The sequence below is a fragment of the Strongylocentrotus purpuratus genome, unplaced genomic scaffold (assembly GCF_000002235.5).
Source record: "Strongylocentrotus purpuratus isolate Spur 01 unplaced genomic scaffold, Spur_5.0 spur5_scaffold_10, whole genome shotgun sequence".
NCBI classification, from domain to species: domain Eukaryota; kingdom Metazoa; phylum Echinodermata; class Echinoidea; order Camarodonta; family Strongylocentrotidae; genus Strongylocentrotus; species Strongylocentrotus purpuratus.
In genome coordinates this window covers 26,563,000-26,585,872 of record NW_022145595.1, presented here as the reverse complement: position 1 = coordinate 26,585,872, position 22,873 = coordinate 26,563,000, and the positions used below count along the sequence as shown (strand labels likewise).

The following is a 22,873-nucleotide window of genomic DNA, read 5'->3' as shown; positions in this document are numbered from 1 at the left end:
CCATATTGTGCCAAACTTAAACCGGGCAGCGCGTTTCCGTTTTACACCCTGCCCTAGGCTTTTCGGCAAGAAATTACACGAAACATGCTGTATCCGAAGTCTAAGTTTGTTTATATCGACGTCAAGAATAGCGAAGCCAAAGCTTATGTACAATTTCAATTGGGGATGCGAGGGTCTTCTTGTTCAAGACGGTTTTCCCGATATATTATTGTTTTGTTATCGCTGGGCTAAATTTTGCGAGCTGATCACGCATCCTCACGCTCTTAGAGTATTGCGTATTAATGGATAAAAATAAATGATACGACTAGGAAGATCAACTAGTATAGAGAGTTAGCTAGCGCTACGTGACGTTTTCAGAGTTCTGGTGGTGTGCAGAGCGCCGAGGCGTGTGTGTGTGTGTGTGTGTGTATTGGGTTTTTACAGACGTGTATCAATCAGATATGATTATTTACGTCTGGGACCGACCTTTAAACGTCACCATCCGAAAGACGTGACTCAGTTTCGAACCTGCGTCCTCGGCTGAATCAGTTTGTAACTTCCACTTTTTAGCTGGATTACAGGCGCACGCCACAACGCCTAGTTAGGCAAGATGTGGACGACTAGACTCCGAATACCAGTCGGTTTGTAAAATTTTATTGGAGAAAAGCCTAGGGCAGGGTGTAAAACGGAAACGCGCAACCGGGCAGGCCAAACACTCCAAACCAATGGCATGTTCTGAGAAGCAGGATACTGCCCTCTTGTGCCACTGATAGGCCATTAAACGTAAGTCTGATGGTGTGACATTTTTAATAAATATTGCAAAAAATAAGGTAGGCCTGTGATCTAACAACCATTTTGCAAACGGCGCACACATAAACACGTCTCACTTCACTTACTTCCAAAGAGGGTTGATCATTATTTTAGTGGGCCTAGGCATGGTGAGAGCTTTTGAGAACTTTTCGGAAATTGTGCCCCTCCTTTTTTTTTATTACAGAGTTCATGATCAACAAAAATCGATGAAAGAAGAAGAAGAAGAAGAAGAAGAAGAAGAAGAAGAAGAAGAAGAAGAAGAAGAAGAAGAAGAAGAAGAAGAAGAAGAAGAATTAGATCTAGAAGAAGAAGAAGAAATAGACAAAGGAATTAAAATAATTGCCCAACCGGCCTCTCTTTTTTTTCTTCCTCTCTCTCTCTCTCTCTCTCTCTCTCTCTCTCTCTCTCTCTCTTTCTTCCTCTCTCTCTCTCTCTCTCTCTCTCTCTCTCTCTCTCTCCTTCTTTATCTCTCTCTCTCTCGTCCTAGCTCCCCCTCTCCGGCTCTCTCTCTCTCTCTATCTCTCTCTCTCTCTCTACCTTGATCATTAAGTTTGTCATATTGATCTTTTATTGGTCGTGTTCTCGGTGTAGTGATTTGAATTCAACGCATATATTTACTTATAACTTTTCGTGTCCTTATAGTCTTAGATATTATCTCTCTGCAGCTAGGTTGACTGATACCAGGCAAAGCCTTGACCTACGTCTTCTTAATATCGGTTGTTCATTTACCATGATGATTAATCTAATTCTAAAAGCAAATACCCCTGTCCTGATGACCTTTCTATACTACTTTTAATTTAGTTTCCGTTAATCAAATTAAACATTGTTCTGTTCAGTTATATACCCTCGGTATACCCTTAACCAATATTGTTGCTCTTGTGTCATTTGCTATGGAATCATTGATCAGTATGCCGGTATGTGATATAACTATATTACACATTTTACAGCTCATTTAAAAGGAAAGTATAAATTCTATCCCTATTGACTTAATATTCATTTGATTACACTGATGACGAGATAACAAAAAGAAATTGACGAGTAAAAAACAATGAGTCAGACAAAAGACTGGTATCCGTTCTTATTAATCTCTTTCGCTTGGGAGCTGTAATAAGCGACACGTGATATGACAACAGATGTGACAACTTCCTCATAATGACGTCATCCTGATACATTACGACATTCTAGAAGACGGCTTTCACAACGAATTTACAGATTTTGGTGAGTTTCTCTTAATCTTAGGACATTTATGGTAAAAATTAGGGAAGGATATTATCTAATATACACAATGAGAAATATTTAAAATTGAATTAAACCATTCTTACATGTGTATTCTTGCCGAAGAGTGATGTGTTTGAAAGTGCGCGAACAGTGATGATGTGTTGTGTGGTCCTATGTTAATGAATTGGCGTTTGTAAAAAAATGGAAGCTGTCCATTTACTTTTCATTACTTTTCATGGCGCTTAAAGCTTATTTGATCTCGGCACATTTTCAATTATGCAGTTTAGCGGTATTTATTTTAATACATGAATCTAAAATATGCTTTACAGATCTACACTAACCATGCTAACATGGGCACCATTGTAGGAATTAATTTGATTTGAGGGTGAAAATTGAATCACGAATTTGATTAAAAAAATAAAATAAAGCCAGGTGCCGCGCTGGAGCAGGCGCTATACCTAGTTCAGAAGTGTATCCAGACTTTAACCCGTAAGTCCGGCGTGGAGATAAACCCTACTGAAACACACCGAAAATCAACTAAATCTTCATCAATTGTTCAAATAATGCGCATGATTTAAAAGTCATTATGTTTTTTACCTGTTTTGTGTCAATTTTCTTATCTTTTTTGGAGTAGACTCTAGACTAGTATTTGTCTTAAAAACGAAGACTTATAATATACACTTTCTCATGGGATTCACAGCAAACTGCTGCACAATACCATTGCAATTTTGCATACCGTGCCGACGGTGGGGTGTGCGCGCATGTGTTAAGTTTGCGACCGTAATGATGAATTGCTTAGATTACAGTCGCTAACTCAGGCGCCAATTTAGGAAAATAAGGCTGCAATTTGCTGAGATCGGATGAACGTTATGCGCATGCGCTAAATGTAAGCTTAAGTTATACGTGTTGTCATTGACAATGACAAAGACAAATGTGGAGCAATCGGTCCTTTTCATCACAAAACCCTTACGGCAAAAGCTCTGCTGCAATTGTATGGTTTATTTATTGATCTTTCTGGGTGTGAAAAACAAATCTATGCGGTGACTTTGTGAGCGATAGCAATGTTGTAACTGTTGGCTCTGGAAACCTGGATTCTTTGGAAAGTGAACATGATGAGAGCTTTATAAAAGAACACTGGATAAGAGGGAATAATGAACACATCGAGTCATTTTAAATGAGGTTGGCATCAGAGAATATAAACAAATGTACATGTAATACATGTATGTATAAATGTTCTTGAAAATTTCTCTGTTGGAGAGTGAAAACCCTTTGAAAATATTAAGAACATCTTTATCATGTACCTTTCCTCATTCTTATTTATTCTTGTGATTGCCATTTGCCAATATGACTTAATCTGATCATGATTGTGGCCACCTTGACCTAAAGTACATTCCTTATGTAAATGATACTGATAACAGATTATACAAGCCTAATCAAGGTCATCATGAAGGCAGATCATTTTATGGTGCGGAACATCCAGAAGAATGTAAAGCAAACAAACATTAGAATGAAACAGGACCATGCATCAGGAACTTTATTCTATCAAGCACAAATTAGTTTGTAGGAGATGTGATTGTTTTACCTTGATTATTTGAAGGAATTAGAAAATTATTTTCTTCTTGCCATGCTGAAATGCAAACAGGAGGGATGTTTAAAAACAAACTTTGCAATGACAGATGTGATTGCTCAGTGAATATTTTTGTTATCTTTCCACTTGTAAACTTAAAAAATTACCATTCTTTCTCTTTTTAATTTTGATCAAATAGATTCTTAAAGAGAAATTGGATCACGTTTGAATATTGTTAGATACAACACCAAGCATCCTTTCGACCAAGGCAAAGACAGCATCAACATGAAGTATTCTTCAATATTTTGCATTTGTGTCTCGTTGCATGCAGGTAAGAATATTAGCCACTATAGTTCATCTGGTTTTATCAATGTGCAGAACATATACATGAAATGAGAATTGAATTGAAACATCTTGATATTTTCTTCATGTCATAAATAAATGTTATTGTCTGTACCAGTAGTCCTTAGAAATAATTATGAAGGAATTCTCCATTTAAAAATATTTTTGTTGTTTATTTCAGGGTCCTTATGGGAGACAATGATTAAGTTATGACTAGACATTAGAAGTAGCCTCATGCAGATAAAGTTTGGATTAAATTCAGCTCGAAAAGTAGACAAAATGGTTTTAATTCCTATCTACATGTATAGGCCAAAAATCTGATTACGGGGGCGACTTCTAAAAAAGAAAATGGTCTAAATCGCCCTCGTAACAATTGTCGCATGACTACGAGCGGCTGCTCTCTACTAGCTTCGTATTCATTTTGTGCATTTCTTGGTCTGCCCACACCCCCGCGCTAAATCTCAATGTAAAATTGTATACACAAATTTTATCCTAAATAACTTGATCCATGCCTTACTATGTCCCAAGTACGCAAAAACACTTACAAATTTTGCGGTTGCGAAACGGAGCGTAGGGACTGAGTTTTTGGCAGCCGATTTTGTTTTGATGGATCATTAGCTGAACCTTGATCAATCGCTAAACCATATGTAGCGAAACATCGCGAAACTGCAATCTATTTCCATCATGATTGCCACAATTTTTAATATAGTTTTTGTGAAAATGAAATCAAATCTTATTTTGTGAATATTCTGGCCATGTTTACTGAATTTTGATAATCATTTTTCAAAGTGAAGTTTTTACAAGAAAATCAGAGAAAATCATTGTGACTGACAGTCCAGTTGCATGCTGCAGCATTTTTACTGGGTAATGAGTGGGTTAATATGAAGCAGGAAGCCTGAAACCTTAATCAAAGATATATAAGCCAGTATTCAGTAAGCCTACTAAATAAACTCATCAAACTAACTGTATCCTTTTATGATTTAATGAAAGAGTAGCCCTGAAAAAAGTAGCACCAGAAATGAAAAAAAGAGTCCCTGAAAGTTGAAAAAGTAGCCCCCCAAATTTCCCCGGAATCGGATATGGAGCCCCCTAATAATTTTTTAAAAATTTATTTTTTACTGTACGATAGTATTCCAATCCTATGAAGAGGACATGTATTCAAACTTTTGCCTTTATTTCTCTTTACTTGCTTCTGCAGCGTTCTTACTCTCAACCAGCCATGCAGCGGGGGAGGTTTCCACAACGGCACCTGGAATCCCTCAAGCACTTGCTACACAACCAAATAATACCACGCAAGCGCCATCCGCGCAAGTTAATGAAACCACCCAGGCACCTACAACAGCACCAAATGAAACCACCCAGGCACCTACAACAAAACTAAATGAAACCACCCAGGCACCTACAACAAAAGTAAATGAAACCACCCAGGCACCTACAACAGCACCAAATGGAACCACCCAGGCACCTGCCACCGATATCAACACCATGGTACCGGAGCTAACAACCGTGATGGACATGAGCACACCAGATTTAGAGACCAGTGCACCAGACTGTAACGACACCACAGAAAACTGCACCGAGGCAACGCAGCCCACTGCAACAGATCTGAACCCTGATACAGACGCTCCCACCATCATGCCAGAGGATATGACTACGTTAGTGCTACCAAACATGACTACAGCGCAACCAGACAATGCTACAGCACTACCAAACATGACAACCAATCGCCCGAGCACCGATGACACCGATGCATCTACCATTGCTCCGTATACTACCTCCAAAGCCACACCCACTCATTCACCAGACACGCCCAAGCCATCTACAGTGGCACCAGAGAAGACAAAACAGCCAATAAAACCAACTACAGAAAAGCCAACGGAACCAGCGAAGGTGCCAACCACCGGTGCATCAACCACCAAGCCTGATGAACCAAACAAGACTACATTACATCATGGAAACACAGCTGTTGTTGTTGGTCTGGTTGTCACTGCTATACTTCTTGTATGTGTTGTGGGTGTCATCGTCTACATCAGGCAGTAAGTGAACGTATCAATTAATGATTCAGGCACAACAATATAATGTGTCATTTGAAAAAGACTTAATTCCTATTCAAAATATATTCCATTAAAATTACAATTGATTTTTTTGTTGTTACTCTTCTGAAATCAAGTTGCTTGATAAGCCTTAGGTTTATTTTTCAAAGTGGGAATATTATTCACCTCTCTATTTAAATAGAAAAAAGTGTTATCAGCCAACAAAACAAACTTTCCCTGTATTTGGATTGTGGCAAAGAAGATCATGACTGAAACAAGACTAATTCTTTCATCTCCTTTTCTTCAACATTAAAACAATTACTTAGAACAGCACCTTGACTTGCATGTGCCTATATTATACAAGTAAACTGAGCCTAGTCAATTTCCTATTTCGTTGCAACTCCTTTTCATTGCGATGATAATGTATCTACATGTATGATGATCTTTATTGTTGTTAGGAGGAGATTGAGAAACAGCTATGGAAGACTGAATGAAGAGACGGAAGACAGTGGATGGTCAGCTTTCTCAAAGAACCCCATTTACAGAGGAGACAGGGTGAGTGCTTTCATATCTTGTTAACAATGGGAGAGGGGGAGAGAGAGAGAGAGAGAGAGAGAGAAAGAAAGAAAGAAAGAAAGAAAGAAAGAAAGAAAGAAAGAAAAAGAGGGAGAAAGAGAGAGAGAGAGAGAGAGAGAGCACACACCATCAGGGCTTTCAGGCCTATTATTTGGAGTGGCTAAAAGCATGCATGATCCCATTCTGAATGATTGTATCCCTGCCCCTGATCCCCAAATTTATTTACACTCATTCGAATTAGTCTCTCAATCACAATCAAGCTACCATTTGCATCATGCTTCAAAATCTGAATAATGATTGGCTGTTCAATAGAGTAATTGAATGTTCACGACTTCAAATTTAGGGTACGCAAAATTAAATTAAAAAAAGTGAATTTAAGTATTTGTTCATCTCTGATTTTGATGTTAGACGGATCTGCCCAAAAGTGTTTGGTTTCTTTTGAAGTATAATAGATATGATGAGATTCATTGGAAGTGATGTGATACAAGAAAACAAGTTTCAAATAGTGTTCTGCAAAATGTAATTCTATTACACCGCCAAATTAAAGCTGCAATTTCCAAAGCATCAACCTCAAACCTAACAAGTCTTATCCCTCTACTAGTACCCTCTTCCTTGGTTTCCTTACCTCACACCTCATACCCATCAATGCCTTGCTCACTTGTTGACCTTCAAATGTTTGTCATGTGAAAAAAAGAAACACTCTGCATGATCAGTGATTGAGGTTTAGCAGAAAACCTCTAATTTCAGATCCAAGCAAATTAGTCGCTGATATTTCATGAAGCTTTGTAGAGTAGGCAGGCATTTATAGAAATCATACATGTAAGTTGAAGATGTGAATCCCAACTTAACGATTCAGGCGCCACATGAAGTATTTAGTGTCGTTTGAAGGACATCTGAGGAGGCTTGGCTATATTTCTTAATGGAAAAAGGTGTTATTTTCACTCATAACTTTTAAGGGTTACAGTGTAAGCCAGTTTACAGTTGCAGTCTGAGCATGACCAGATAAAGGTCATTGCCGAACATACAACATAATTTTGAAATACTGGATACGTGCTCATGAAAGTTATGTAATCATTATTCATTCATGCACAATCAGTGCACTCCATGATACACAGGTGGAAGTATTTTTGAAAAGGGGAAACAAAGGCTATTTATATACACCTCCATTGCTGTGGGAGTGATTATTTCAAAATGTACAAAGTGGGACCTCTTCATGTTTTGAAGATCTGTGGATATTCGGGGTGATTGCAGTAATGTGCTAACAGTAAACTAGTCGATTTGCCCTATTTTGAACCTTGTTATCACATGTTTAATTTAATCATTGTTTTATTGTTTTGCTGTGATTTATTTTGTTTTCCCTTGAATTCACCTTTCCCAGAATGAGCCGTATTTGTGAGCAGTCTGCGCACACACACACACACACTCACGCACACGCAAGCCCCACATGTATGTTATTAAAGCAATGCATGTTTGTGAATACAACCTTGTAACATAGAGTATACTCCATGTAGTCATCCTTTACTAACGCAGCCCAAAGATACTAGAGCGTAGCTTCCTAACAACCATCATCTAGATAAATTGATCCTTCAAATGATTTGTACACTTTTTTCAGTCATGGTTCGGTAGATACAATTATAATTAGGTTTTTACTTTGCTATGGTATGTCCATTATTATAAACAATTCATGCTTAATCTTCCATGAAGGTAATTGGTTTTGTGTGGAGACTGATTTGGTAGAGGTATGCATGTACATGTACATAGTAGTTTGGTTCTAGATGGTATGAATTAGCAGCCTGGTGTGTGTGTGTATTTCTTCTGTTTTTTCCCCTCTTTTATTTATATAATGAGGTACATTTTCCTACTTTTCTCTCTCTCATTTCTTTTCTGTCTTTCATGGTCCACTCTTTTGTTCCTTCCTGGTTTATGTTTTAGATTCTAACTATTGCGTCATTATATACTTGTATCTGTGCTCCATTTTATATTTTAACATTTTCCTCTCTTGTATATTTCATTTCCATTCTCCACTATTCCTCTTTTATGTATGAAAACCAACTTATATGTACTTGTATATTGCTTCCCTAATCAATTTTGATGATCGACAATAATTCTCATATCTACATGTATTCAATTCTTCTTTTTGCTCATTTCTCAGTTATTCTCCGTACCATTATAAAGTCATCTCCCCTTTATTTCCTGCTCACCGATATTATTTTCCTGCTGACTTATGATCTGCTTCTCACTTTCTACTTCATTTCATGTTTTTCTATAATACTGTAATACCTAGATCTCTTTACATCTTTATTTATCCATTGTGTTGATATTTATTGTACCCTAATTCCTATCCCTATACATACCCATACCTCCTACTCCTACTCTTGTCTTGCCCCTCTGTCTGTATGTTTTTAATGGTTTTCCCTCTATTAAATGTTTTATTTCACACCACTCCCCCTCCCATCTTGAATTTTAATCATTTTTCTTGCCAATTTGATGAGGCATCTGGTTAAATCCATTGCATGTTATTGAACATTAATATCTCCTAGCATCTCCCCCCTCGCTCTCTCTGTTTCTCTCTCTGCCTCTCTCTCTCTCTCTCTCTCTCTCTCTCTCTCTCTCTCTCTCTCTTTGTGGTAGTGTTTTAATACCAACCATTCTCATATTGGCTTGTCAGATCAGTGCGGGGCGGTGTACAAGGTGGCTGCCAAATTGCTGTAACCCCTATTCAGAATGGCCATATTTTAATGTACATGTATAACCATATATTTCTCTTTTTTTCCTTCTAATGTTGTGTAGTGAAACAATCGTGAAAAATACAAGCATTGTTTTAAACAAAACTTGATAAAGAATCATGGTCCATTGGCCTATGATTAAAAAATCAGAAAAAATATAAATGGAGCTGATAAAGAGGATGTACTGAAATGACTTGCACCAGATATCTTTTATAACCTTAAGCAATGCCCAATGACATGAGTTGCCACTACACATAAAGTGGAAACTATTTAACTAATCTCCCTTAAACTCTAGTGTCTTGATATGGCTTTTTCATACAACATAATTATCCTGTGTGTTCATGCCTTTCACTGTACATGTGCTATGCTTTCGCTTTACATGTCGTATGAGACTATATCATGTTTCTTGAAATGGATTTTATTACCTCCGGTGTGAATGTCCCTCCTGTGTGAATTTCCCTGTAAGAATTCTTTGCATGTCATGGTGTGGGATAGTCTAGGCATCCTGGATATCAGCTTACATTATTTACATGCATGTGTATAATGCATATAACACATATCCTCTACTCATCTTGCATACATGTACGTGCACTAACATACTTTGACATATATATTGTGAGATCTTTGTACTGAAAGATTAAAGGTGATGTCTGTCGGGAGGGGTAGTCATGCAATGGGATCGTGAAAAGGAAATGTTTAGAGGTTATTCTGAATGGTCAATTATATTATAGTATGGTAATGATAGGGGTTTTGAAAATGAAAAGAAATGGACTATACTTTTGCTTTCAAAAATTACACACAGTTATAAACACTACCCACAGATTTGAGTAGGTGGGACTATCAGAGCTGCCAACCATTCCGTTTTTGCAGGAATTACTCCGTTTTTGCCGGAATTACTCTGTTTTTTCCTCCAAATTACGGTAGTACGTTTTTTCTTCATAAAATACTTTTTTTTTAAATTTAATTTTTTTAATTTTTTAAAAATATTTAAATTTTTTTTTTTACATACCACACGTCAAACAACTGCCCTAAAATGGTGATCACAAATTCAATAGAAAACTAATTTAAAACATACTTGAAGAGAAAAATATTCTCAAAAAGAATGAAATGCCGATAATACCAAATAACCACCAACAAAATTACCTGCTTGTATGGAAAAAAAACAGCACGATGAAAGAACATTTCTGCATTGGAAGTGTGTCGCGCGTGGTTGTAAGTTTCGTTTTTATGAGTTCCTTTTTTTTTGCTTGAAATTCCTTTTTTTTGCCATCATGATTCCTTTTTTTGGTCGCACAAGGTTGGCAGCTCTGGACTATGCTAACAAATGGCATCAGTTTTGGACCATGGTTTTAAGCCACCTGTTCACATACATGTATTTCTAGTCACAATTGAAATATTAGACTTTTTCAAGTGTTCTCATTTTCATGTGATTTTCCACCATGATATTCATCTACATATAAATCAGGGACTCACTTTGTAACACTTTTGGTGTACCACTTACATATTGAACCCACACTTATTTGTGGCTCTGAGTAAAGTCTTAAAAATAGTGCGAGTGAGATTGTAAAGTGATTTCCCAGCCTAATATTGCTTTCTCATACCTAGAATCACTTAACAATCTCACTCCACTATAAGTCTTTACTCATAGCCACAAATATACCGGTATGTGTGGGTTCTAAATGTAAGAGTGACACCACAAATTTCACAAAGTGGGTCCCTGATTTATGGAATTACCCATACATGAGACATACATGTACAGTGTACTGAAGCAGTTTGCATTTATATTTTCTTAGTGATGAACAATTGGCAAAATTGTGCCCCAAATATTTGTTTTCTGTTCATTTAGATGTCACAAGTTTTTTTTTTTACATGTTTATCTGAATATCATATTAAGTACATGTTCATTCTTTGGTTTGCTTTATTAAAACAAAAATCTGAGACAAGAAACCTGCGTGTTTTCAAACATACATAGACAGGGTTTTAAAGTAACATGTTATTCACATGTTATAGGTGTCTGGTGATGGTACAGACTTTGACTTGATAACAAACGGAGAATACAGGCAAAGAAAAAATAAACAAAAGACCATGTCTATACATGAGGTAATATTCAGACAATGCCGGATATTTGTCAATGAGATTAGAAATGCAAAGTCTATTTGTTTGGCCAAATCCTGCGGTCCACGTTCTTTCAAAGCGTGTGTGCATGTATAAAAGACCCCAACTTTTATGGAGATCTTACATTTGTACCTTCAACTCTTTAGAGTCAGATGATACATTTGCATGAATCGTCAGATACATTTTACAAAATCAGACATACATGTAGGCTAAATGTATCTAGGCTCTACAAATCAGCATATAGTCCATGTACATGTCCATTTACTGTAGGAAGCCCATTCAACATATGACTGTCGTATATGATAAATTAGATTTTGAATCACTTTAACCGTAAAGTTTAGTCAGTTGAGAGCAAGGACATTTGAGGACATTTCACCGTGTCCAATACATGTATAGAATGTGTATGCATTTCAAATAGCTACTTGTAATTGAACCCATGGAAAGAATATTGCACAGCTCCATGTATCATATGATAATGTAATATATTATATTAAAAATTCACAGGATAATTTACATCTGTAGGACACCTTTTTGAAATTGAATATACCGGTATTGGAGAATAAATTTGCTGGTACCTGTAGCCTTACTTAAAAGATATACATTGGATTCTGAATACTCTGACAATATTTAAAGAACACAGTTCAAACACATACAGTGGTACAATGTTTTGAGTACCGGTAATCATAATTTGAGAATATTATCAATTTAAATTCAGTATAATAAGTGTCCTAATCCATTGGCATGATTACCCTTTTTTGTGGGATAGATTTGGCAGGAATTTAAATTGGAGGGCTCAAAATGATGTCTCAACTTACCCCAAACTTTTATATTTTTAACTGTCAATCACAGAGCAGTTAACATTAAATTGTATTAATGGGACTATTATTGAATCATTTATTCCATGATCATGGTTGTGAATAATTGTTTCTCATCCATTGTTCTTTTGACCTCTACAGGACTATCAGCTGTTATGAGATGACCCAAAGTGACCCTAAAGCATCTTATCCCAAGCTATTCATTGATCAGAGGCCATCTTGGATACAACATCCTTCATATGCCAGCTTATTAATATCCACTTAGCTCCAAACTGCAGATGAAACAGAGGAATTATCAACTTTCTTTGCTACAGCAGAGTAGCATCTGAACACCCCTCAAGAGAGGAAACACTCAACTGACCAGATCAAGAGATTTTGATAGAGTTCAAATGTAATTTTATTGAGATATTGAAAAAAGGAGGGTTTATGATTAAATGACAGTTTAGAGGTTTTATCTTGCTGCAAGACTTTGGTTTATCTTCCAATCTTGATGGTATTCTTATTTGCATCTTCACATTCATCCATCCATCTTATTCAAGAGTAATTTTTTTTTTCATGACTAAATTGCTGAGTTCATCTTCCAATTTTGATGGTATTCTTATTTACATCTATTACATCCATCCATTCATCCTATTCAAGATTGTTTTCTCTTCATGATTAAATCTTTTTATTTTCTGAGAGTTTGAGAGGTGTTAAGTCTATGGAAACTTTAGAACTTAGAACCCTTCTGGCTCTCAGCGGACGCTTTAAGTTTTCCATCCATTATTGTCAGTTTTTCTTTTGAGTGTAAGTTCAATTTGCATATATAGTTTATTTCTAATTCTACCTATATTAAGTGGAATGTGCATGTGGAAATTATAACAAGCAACTATTTGTACTTTCATGCTATCATCTTTTCTGGTACTGTATATATGTACTTTAACTAGTACTACCCAATATAGTATTCATGTATTATAAGTATGCTTTCTCTATGTGTACTACTTTATCTTTGTGTACTATGTCAACTGCTTGTAGTGGTAATTTTACTCCTATTAACTTCAAGACAGACTAGATTCTACTATTATGTATTATATTAGTGCTAAATGTCCAGTTGGGCCTGAATGTTTACATGCACCTATTAGAAAAGCAAAACACATTATCACAACTTCACTAATACCTGCCAACTTGTCACTTTAAGAAGAAAGACAAGATTTGTCTCTGTTTAGTGTATAGTATAAACATTACTTATAATCACTCTGAGAAGTTTATATACACGTATGTGACTCTTGATAGGAATGAGTGCAGTTGTGAGAATGCAAGTAATTTTTTTAAATTTCCAAGTGTATGTAAACTTTCATGCCCGACTGTACTTCTTAAAAGACTACTATTCTAACTACTATTATGACTATGACTAACACTCCTATTGCATGTTCTACTGCCTGCATGATTTTTTGCATGTACTGTTTCTGCTTTTTTACATTTCATCTCAACGATAATGTAACATATGTTTCCTTTCTCTTGCTGTTCCATTTTGTTGAAGACAAAATGTGACAGTCTATACCAGCTTTAACACTATTAAAATATGTCTTTTCATTAATTTCCTTGTTTTATTTGGCTTGTAGTTGTAGCAGTTTACTAAACCACTAATCTCTTTTTGACTGGTTCATGCACATTTGGAAACTTATCAGTGCAAATTACATTTGTCACTTATTCTTTCTTGAATTCCCTGTTACTAATATAAATCACTTTTTTGTGTATTGTATTTTCCTTGAGTTAATATTAACTATTCAACTTGTATTTGTTTAGTCAGTCATATGTTTTTCTCTTCATTTATTGTGATTAATTTGTTATTGTAATGTTACAGTTTTCACATAAAGTCATTCTAACTTATTCATTGTTTTTAAAGTAAGCAAAAACATGATTTGTGCAATCATATGGCTAACCACCGTATTCATAAAATGTAACATTGCTTTACCTAGAGTAGATTCAGATATATTCATTAGTCTTTTAAAAGATTTGTGTTTAACACTATTTAATAGAACAGTACTGAATAGATAGTGTTTGGAAGAGAGCTTATACAATAGATCGGTGCATAGATTATAAGTAAATATGTAATGTGTGTTCCTACAGTAACAAGATGCAATTTCACACTCGAGGCATAAGATATTATGAAGTCATCAGATGATGGCAAGAAGGTGCTAACTCCATGGACTTAATACTTTCTAGTCCTAACAGTCGGTTACTAGTACCGCAATGTACAATGAGCAAAAATTTGGCGGTGCAGGGTTAATTTTTTTCTTCCCAAAACTTTGCTTGTTCTAAATTTGAAGCAATATTCTAAGGAAGTCTTGCTTTGATTTAGATGCTCAAGACAGAATCCATTATATGTAACAATATTTGACTACAGTACAGTATGGTAGATTGAATGTCTCACATGGTGGCTTCTTTGGACACAAACAGTTTAATGTTACATAACGTGCAATTGACATGTGTACAGTACACTTTTTTATGTTCGGTTGTATAGTATAAAGAAAACAAAGTTCCATTCTATTCTTAGAATTTACTGTACTTGTGAAAGGGGTTAGATGGACCTGTGTTTTCCATCAAATAAAAAACTTGGTCTGTTTGGGGCCAGAAGGGCATTAACTCACAAACTTGTCAGAGTAAACGACCTTCTGGCTCTGAACAGACAGAAAGTAACATAGAAGATTTTGATACTAAAGTTGATGGAGAGGGATTTGATAGTGTATTTTATCTTTATTTTATGAAGTCTATTTCTAGAACGTGTGAAGTAGAAGATATGTCTAAAAATGGAAGTTTGTAGAAAATGTTTAAAAGCTGATAATTCAAGTTTCTCTTAATCTTGTCACTGTAATTATATATGTAATTAAGATGTATTTTGTAAAGGTTTGTGGTATGTACGAGTAGGTTCGATTCTGCAAGGCACTGAGATGGATTAGATTTTCTATAGACAATTTGCCTTTCTTAAAAACTTGTAAAACATGTTCCAAAGTCCACTGTTTCAGCCTTTAGACTTTGAGAGTTGTTATCCATACAGTTTTACAAGAAATATGTGTGCACCTTGTACAAGAAAATGTATTATCCCAAAGAGACCACCTTTCCTTATCTCACCTCATAAATATTGTTGTAAGACATTATGCTCTGGGAAGAATTGCTCTGCTGTCTATACCTGGGCAAGTTTTTAACTTCAATCCTTGACTCAATGCTAAACCTGCATGTAACCCGAACCCTAATCCTAACCCTAGCCCTGAAAATGACCTGAAACTCCATTGCTAACCAAGCCTGAAATCCATACCTTTCATAGAATATATCCCAGAGCATATGTCGTCAAAGCAGATGACGAATCGCAACTTGTACATTATACATAATGTTTCTTTATTTCATTCCACCTGTTGTTTTGTCTTGTCAGTTGTTGTTGTTGTTGTATTTGTATGTTATTACATTGTCTGTCCTGTTTAAGCACGTACTAAAACACATGTACATTTGGCTACTGTACATTTGTCTATTTTCTGAACTGTTTGGTTTTAAGAGTATTTGTGAATCTTGTTATGATCTGGCCCCATATTTGTAACACCTTACAAAGCTAGTCGTCGACTAATTTACAGAGGTACTATTTACTATGGTACAGATTTAGTCACAATGAGCTAGGCATAGTAAGGTTTTATGAATATGAGCCCTGATGTATAGCAGGCCTTTTGTGATCTTTAGCGAATGCTCAAGAAGAGATCTACCAGTAGTTCAAACTATTGTTCATTGATCAAGCGTTTTATCACAGAAAGCCTTGTAATTACATGTATGTGGTAACACCGGTCACTTTGTAATATTAAAGTGTCTTAGAAGTCATGTATTACCTGTTGTAAAGCACAAATACAGCTTTAAAAAGATGTCACAATAATTACTTTTATTGCAGTTCTGCAGGAAAAAAAAAGAGGATCCTCACACATATGGTATGGTTGGACGCAGAAGGGCGTTAACTCATATACTTTAACACAGAGTTAATACCCTTCTGGATCCAAACCTACAATATTTATCTTGTGAAGTGGTTATCTTTTTCTAAAGTGGTGTCTTTTTGTCAAATTGTTTTTTTTTAATGGAATTTGTGTCTTTTTGTGAAGGGGATGCATCATTTGAAAAGAAATGTAGAGAGTCCGTTTCAAAGAGGCTAATATCATAATCTCTGAAATAGAACTTGAGACCTTCTTGCAGTGAGCTTATGATATTGTAAACAAAAACCAAAAGATGTGGGTTTTTATCAAATTCGGATGTGCTTTCTAAATAATCACGAGGGAACTCTGAACTGTGGGAAACCTTTAGTGTATTTTTACAATTGTAAGATGTAAGATTTAAGTTTTAAACCATTGTATATGTAGACGGTCATTTGAGATCTATATTCATACTGATGTACACATAGATGTGCCTAGTCGGTATATATGTATTCACTTCGTAGACTTCATAACCATTCTGAAATCTTTCATGTATTATATAATTGCTGATATAAGCAAAGGGAAGTATTGGTACTACATTTTAATATTCTAACTTAAGACTGAACCGTTACAGTGCCACAAAGTTTACACACAAGCATCAAGAATAAGATTGATGAGAAAAATTGTTAATCACATGGCTCCTTATCTTTGTTCATCAACTTAATGTTGCATTGAGGATCTTGATCTGAATTTTGATGATGGAAAAACAAAACAAAAACATGCATTTATTTGTCCCAAAATATTAAATGCAATATAAAAAATTGGGCAGTTTAAACAATTTATAGCACCAAAAGAGTTACTGTATGTACATATACATATAGAATGCAATTTGTCAATGTATTTGCAGATTGAAATGTATGAGGAGGAGGAGAAAGTGAAAAGTTTATTGACCTTGCAACACACTTTCGGAGTAGAAATAAAAGTGTGTTTAATCAAGTGCCTGGTAAGCAAGTCTAAGTAATAATTGCTTATTTCTCCTTGCCATCATGCATGCCTATTTGTGCTCCTTCTCGTTTGCTAAATTTGACATGTTTTTTCCACCAAATTCTCTCCTTTTTTACTTGATTGTTTCAGCTCATCTTCTCAAGATTTAAAAACAATTGTTAAGGCCCAGTTAAAGTCGTTACGACACAGATGAATTCTACTTCACTGTTTACTTACTAGCAGTCATATACACTGTATGTTGTATGGTAATTTGTACTGATTCCCATAAAGCAATTAAGACTTATTCATATTTTAAAGTAATTAGGACTTATTTACATTTTAAAACTTATTTATATAAGGTAATAAACTAACATTATTTATAAATGGACAAGTAGCTCCTATACGTTAACTTCTAGCAAGTATGCATTTGACAAATCATGATTAGTAAGCGAATCAATGTATATTCTGCAACAAATATATGTGTATTCCCCAAATACATTAGATTTAGCGTATAAAGTTTGCTTATTATACTTCCACTGAAGATATATTTTATTAGCCAAATTCAAAGGAATGTTAATTGATTGTGGACAAAGCTCCATGGTCTGTTGATTGTTGATTTATTTGAACGAGTTATTGCTTTGCATTATTTTTCATCACTGTTGATTTTCCCATCTTTGCATTATCACTTAAGCAAGATGCTTACATATTTGTTTGCAATTTAAATGGTTTTGAGGATATGTATTTAATCAATTAAGTCAAAATTGTGTATTGTTCTTGGTTTTAATTGAGGTAGTAATTATTGAATAAAGAATTTCATGTGTGAATTTCTTCTGTTCTTGTGTTATTTATTGTTTGCACTTGGCCTCTCTCTCCCCATCTTCCTCTTTATCTCTCAATTGCTCCATATATCTTTCCATCTCTCTCTCTCTCTTTAAATCTCCCCATGTTTCTCTTCATCTCGCCATCCTCTCTCTGATAACTCTTTTGACAGCCAATGACTATTGTACTATTGTAGGCTTACACAGCAGCAGAAATAAAGCAATCCACACAATCGGTCATATTCTCTGTGAAGCACATTTATCTCAAATTACTACAAAAGTGCCCAGTAGTTGTCAATAAAATATATACTATTTCGCTCCAGTTTACGGTTTCAGACACAAAGTGCAATAACAAATATATTCTTAGTGTATCTCCTACTCACTTATATTAAAGATGGAAGAGCATGCTAATATAAGATAAACAATAACTTTTCCATAGCCTTAAATTGTGATGATAATCTATACCTCAATTTCAGTAGATACAAATTAATATGATTTAGAAGCAAAATGTATCAACTTTGAAGTCTACTTTAGGCCCTTTTGACCAACTCTCAAAAGGTAGGTATTTCTTGTTGCTTTATATATGTATGTGCTCAGCAACATGTAAAGCTTAGATGTAACACCAATGCGCAATGGCAAAATGCACAATCTCAACATAGAATCAGGAAGACATTGACTCTCTAATAAAAGGTATATATATTAATCCCTTTCTGGCTATTAGCAGACAAAAGAAGTAATTATCACCAGAACATTTTGAATGACTGCTGATGGTACAACAATAGTTTTCTGTACCTGGTACTTGTCTGTATCAAGCTGTCTTAACAATATAACATATATGGTAGGTAGTGTATGAATATTATCAGGATACAGTGAGATTGGACACCAAATTGGGAACAACTGAAACAAATACATACTCTCCCGCTAATCATAATCGCTTGCCTACCTTTACAATCACATTATTTTAAACAATTTCTTAAAATAAACTTGCTTGTCTTTTTAGAAATCTAGTTTGGACAGCTTTAGGCTGATATTATGAGGAGAATAAAATATATTTAGAACACAGGTACATACAAATAAGATTGTTGTAGAATTCAAAGCATCTCAATGCACTTCTCAAACTGTTATAAAATCATGCCCTAAAATATACAGTCAACTTGCCTTCTTGGTGAACAGTATTATATACAGATTGGCATGGCAACAACAAGTATGAGAGAATGCGAAAACAGGTCAAAAGATGCCTGATCATGTCTATAGTTAAATAAATACCAAATAAATGAATGTAAAGATCATACAAATGGATCAAATATACAAATCTTGAGCAAAAACAAATCACCTAACTTCAATTAATTACTGACCTGACAGACTGGATTTCATAATTCTACCTCAAATTCTTTACAAAATATTCCTGATCCTTTAATTTTTTGGGTCTATTGAGAACCAAAGGGAATACATTCTGTGTTAGAGAATAAAGATTTAGCACCCTTTTGAACTTACAACAGACTCTCAATCTGTCCTCGGCAATGTTTAAATTGAATATCCATTAAATGACTGAGCCAAAATCATATCTAGAGAGAGAATTTTACTTTGAGACACAAGCCCCACCCCCTCCCTTAATAGAAAGGCCTTCACTTCCAATAATTCTTATGAATATTCCTCAACTTTGCATTTATTATTTCAGTATGTACCCTTTTCTTGCACATTCAACCTTCGGATAAAAATACCCCGAAAATGACCAGCTAAATATCAGTGTAGCCCAGCTGAAGAGAGCACTTTTTCCTAAGTGAGCAGAATCTTTCCAATGAATTAATACTAAGACTAAGTAATACTAAACCTCCTGAGGCTTAAATCATATCAAATTCACACAATCAGAAATCATGCTCTATAATAGCCAATACAATCATCAGAAACAAAATATACATTCAAAATAATAATATTTTCATGTATGTAACAATGTTTAAATTACAACAAACCATTAGCACCTGACAAAACAAGCTGAGTAAACATGAGATCATAAACCTCTGAGATTCTAAAGTACTGCTTAAATAATCAATCTGTAGCTATTGCGTGTATAAAAATATATTTCTGCTGGTTTGCATAACCTCTTCCTCAGCTATCCTGCATTTTATTTTAATCATAACTTTAAAAATTGCATATATTCTGTCCTAAACGTTCAAAGGCACTTTCAAATACAGGCACTGGTTTAACTGGTGTCAATACATGTGAACAAAAAGGTAACCAAAACTAAAGTCAACGATAGAATTACATTTCCTTCTCATAAGTTGTATACATTTCAGAGTAAATAATATATGCAAAATAACATCTGCACCGTCTTTTACTAGTTTCAGAATTTGAATAACATTTCTCTGTAGAATAAAAGACAAAAAATCAAATGCTACAAAGAACCTGCTCTTCAAGATTGTGAAATACTTTATAGTCTTCACTTTCAAAAGTAAGCATGGAGCAAAGTTGCTAACTTTCCAATCACTTAACGCAATTAATTTTGCATGATTTGAGGTAGCAGTTTTACGCAAATTGCATAGATTTTTATTTTATATATCTTTATTTTTTACAGCAATGATAAAAGAAATGTAAAAGGCAAGATTTCTAACAGACAATAACTTTGAAAATACATCAAATTATTGTCACAACATAACATCATAAAACATAACAACATGTCAACTATTAAATAAAAAGGAACAGCAGACACTGGAAAATGTATCAAAGGAGGTTAGCAAAAAAAATTCTTTGTTTGACAAAATATGAGATGTCTTATCTAATATAACATGAAACATTTAATTTGGTCAATGACTCTTCAAATGCCTCCATCAATTATTTCCCTTTTCCTTAGGTTTTGTACTATAAACTTCAAGTAATCACTATTCAAACTTCATATCCAATCTATAAAGTTCTCCTTAACAAAGAAAACTCTTACAAAATAACACTTAACCTGTTTTTTCATCATATTATTAATTAAAGGGCCTAAAAATCTCTACAAGTATCTGAGTCATGCATTATGAGGTCAAAATGACTAATTCCTTCTGACGTTTTACAAAATATACAAAATTTACAAAATTCAAACTTACAATCTTTCAAATTTACACAACGACCACCAATTTTATAAAAATGTACTTTTGATGAATACAAATGGATGGGAGTTATGTATAATTATTGCTTCAGATATATTTACATAATATGATAATTCAATTAATTCAACACCAATACATTGATAAAAGTAATCTCTTCAAAATACACTCTTTCTGGTATGTACATTTAAATATCCCTTCACGAAGCAGTTACATTTCAAAAAGCTTTGACAGGGAACAAGTTTATTAAGATCAGATTTATACAAAAGTTTCATAACTTTTTCAAATACTTATATTACAATGATTACATTTTCATGATGACAAGAGTATGTGCATATCATATACTACAAGCCAGAAAGGTATTAACCCAACATCAAAGCATACATGGATTAAAGCCTTTCTGACCGTCTGCAGATGAGGTGTCAAGAGAAGACCTCACTAAAAACAGCTCAAATTTACTTCAAAATAGATCAAATTTTCTACTTAAGAAAACAATGGCTTTGTTTTCCATATTCATGACTTTCCTTTTCCAGCAGCGTGAAGGCAGTACAACTGGCATACATTAAAACACTAAAATGTCAGAAATTACTTTCTGTATCTGTTGATTTCAACTCTTTAACCATACATGTGGTAATACATTTGAAGCAATTCCATGTCAAATGGGGAGTTGACGATATGCGACATATCAGCAGAAGCAGATACTACTGTGCTACAAGAAGCCATCATCATCATCACCACCATCATCATCAAACCATCTCATATTCACAATCAAGATCCCAATATCAACTGCAGGGGCATTGGTCCACCATTTTGAAGGAGGGAGGGGGGGGGCAAACACTGATTGGTAGAATTCAATGTATACTATATGAAGCCAAACTTTTTATAATAGTAGGGCTACAAGCAACCCCCTCCCCTTCCAGCACCTGGGTTCAACGCCCCTGATCAATTGGTCTCCATCATAAAGTCACCATGATCAGTGCTTTCTTCATCACCATAAACACCCTTATCTTAAAAGGTCTGGGCATGGATCATATCATGAAACCATCGTATGTAAAAGTTTGCCAACACATGTTACTTTTGATACAAGCATTTCAATGGGATATTGGCAAACTTGTAAAATTATGGTTTCACAAAACGATGCCCTGTTCTCTTAGCAACTAAATCATTTAGTGAACATATACAGCACCAGATGCCTTGTGCTATTCACAGAACCTACCGGCCGGTAATCATAATGAAAACATTTTTGGTGGCGACAAGCAAGCATTTACAAACTTTTTTCTTCTTCAAAAGATCTGTTTCTTGAATACAAACACTATAAATGACTTGAGAAAACTATTGATTCTGTGTATTGATTATGTACAGTGCATAAATCAAATAAACGTCAAAAGATGTGTCAACATTATCAGCATCAGACCTCGTATAGCGCAGGAACTCCCGGCATGTTCGTCATTTTCATCGTTAGTGCCGATTCTTGATCATGAGACATAACGGTGATGTCAGGTGCCTTCCAAAGCTGCATGATTCTAAATGGGCCGACAGCCATTTCATCAGCACTGATGTTGCCTCATCACATGACAGGTCATGTGACATGCTAGTCACATGATTCCGGTCATGTTCATCAAGCAATGGTGAATCCCAAACAAGGCTGGTGTAGTCTTGTGTTTCCAGGAGTTTCTTCAGACTCTATGAGGGACAAAAGTGATCATGAAGAGAAAATCAATAACTAAGTAAGTTGATCATCAATGATTCTACAATATCAAATTCTGGAAATTCATCATTCTCAAAGTGATATGATTCATATGAAGTACTGTGGTGATATAAATGTAGTGCATGGTTTCTTTCTAAAATTGATTAAATGAACACAATTAGCATCGAGAGAAAAAA

General features: G+C 35.0%; 2 protein-coding genes across 11 annotated transcripts in view; one reads left to right on the top strand and one right to left on the bottom strand.

Moving 5' to 3' along the window:
• The first annotated feature begins 1,894 nt into the window (after positions 1 to 1,894).
• LOC577628 (salivary glue protein Sgs-3) lies at positions 1,895 to 17,912 on the top strand. 2 transcript variants are annotated; one of them, XR_972520.2, is made up of 6 exons: positions 1,895 to 2,007; positions 3,774 to 3,905; positions 5,115 to 5,952; positions 6,408 to 6,504; positions 7,904 to 7,971; positions 12,323 to 17,912. XR_972520.2 is itself a non-coding variant. In XM_777842.5 (5 exons), exons 2-5 carry the CDS (start codon positions 3,860 to 3,862, stop codon positions 12,338 to 12,340), a joined length of 999 nt encoding a protein of 332 aa, XP_782935.4. In that variant the 5' UTR covers positions 1,895 to 2,007; positions 3,774 to 3,859; the 3' UTR covers positions 12,341 to 17,912. The 2 variants fall into 2 exon arrangements, 1 of the variants encoding a protein (XP_782935.4); XM_777842.5 differs by lacking the exon at positions 7,904 to 7,971.
• A 231-nt stretch (positions 17,913 to 18,143) lies between these two features.
• Positions 18,144 to 22,873, bottom strand: part of LOC756397 (zinc finger CCCH domain-containing protein 13) — a 99,319-nt gene continuing 94,589 nt past the window's right edge. For all 9 annotated transcript variants that reach the window (XM_030979915.1, XM_030979913.1, XM_030979916.1 and 6 more), the window contains one exon: positions 18,144 to 22,672. Coding sequence is in view for 1 of the 9 variants with exons in the window: in XM_030979918.1 (XP_030835778.1) it covers positions 22,666 to 22,672 (7 nt within the window). In the remaining 8 variants the exon portion in view is untranslated. The remainder of the gene's footprint in view (positions 22,673 to 22,873) is intronic.

Excerpts from the sequence above, each read along its gene's own strand:
- LOC577628 (XM_777842.5), top strand. The coding sequence starts at position 3,860 with ATGAAGTATTCTTCAATATTTTGCATTTGTGTCTCGTTGCATGCAG. Across the intron at positions 3,906-5,114 it reads TTGTGTCTCGTTGCATGCAG|CGTTCTTACTCTCAACCAGC; the intron begins GTAAGAATATTA and ends TTGCTTCTGCAG. Across the intron at positions 5,953-6,407 it reads GTCATCGTCTACATCAGGCA|GAGGAGATTGAGAAACAGCT; the intron begins GTAAGTGAACGT and ends TATTGTTGTTAG.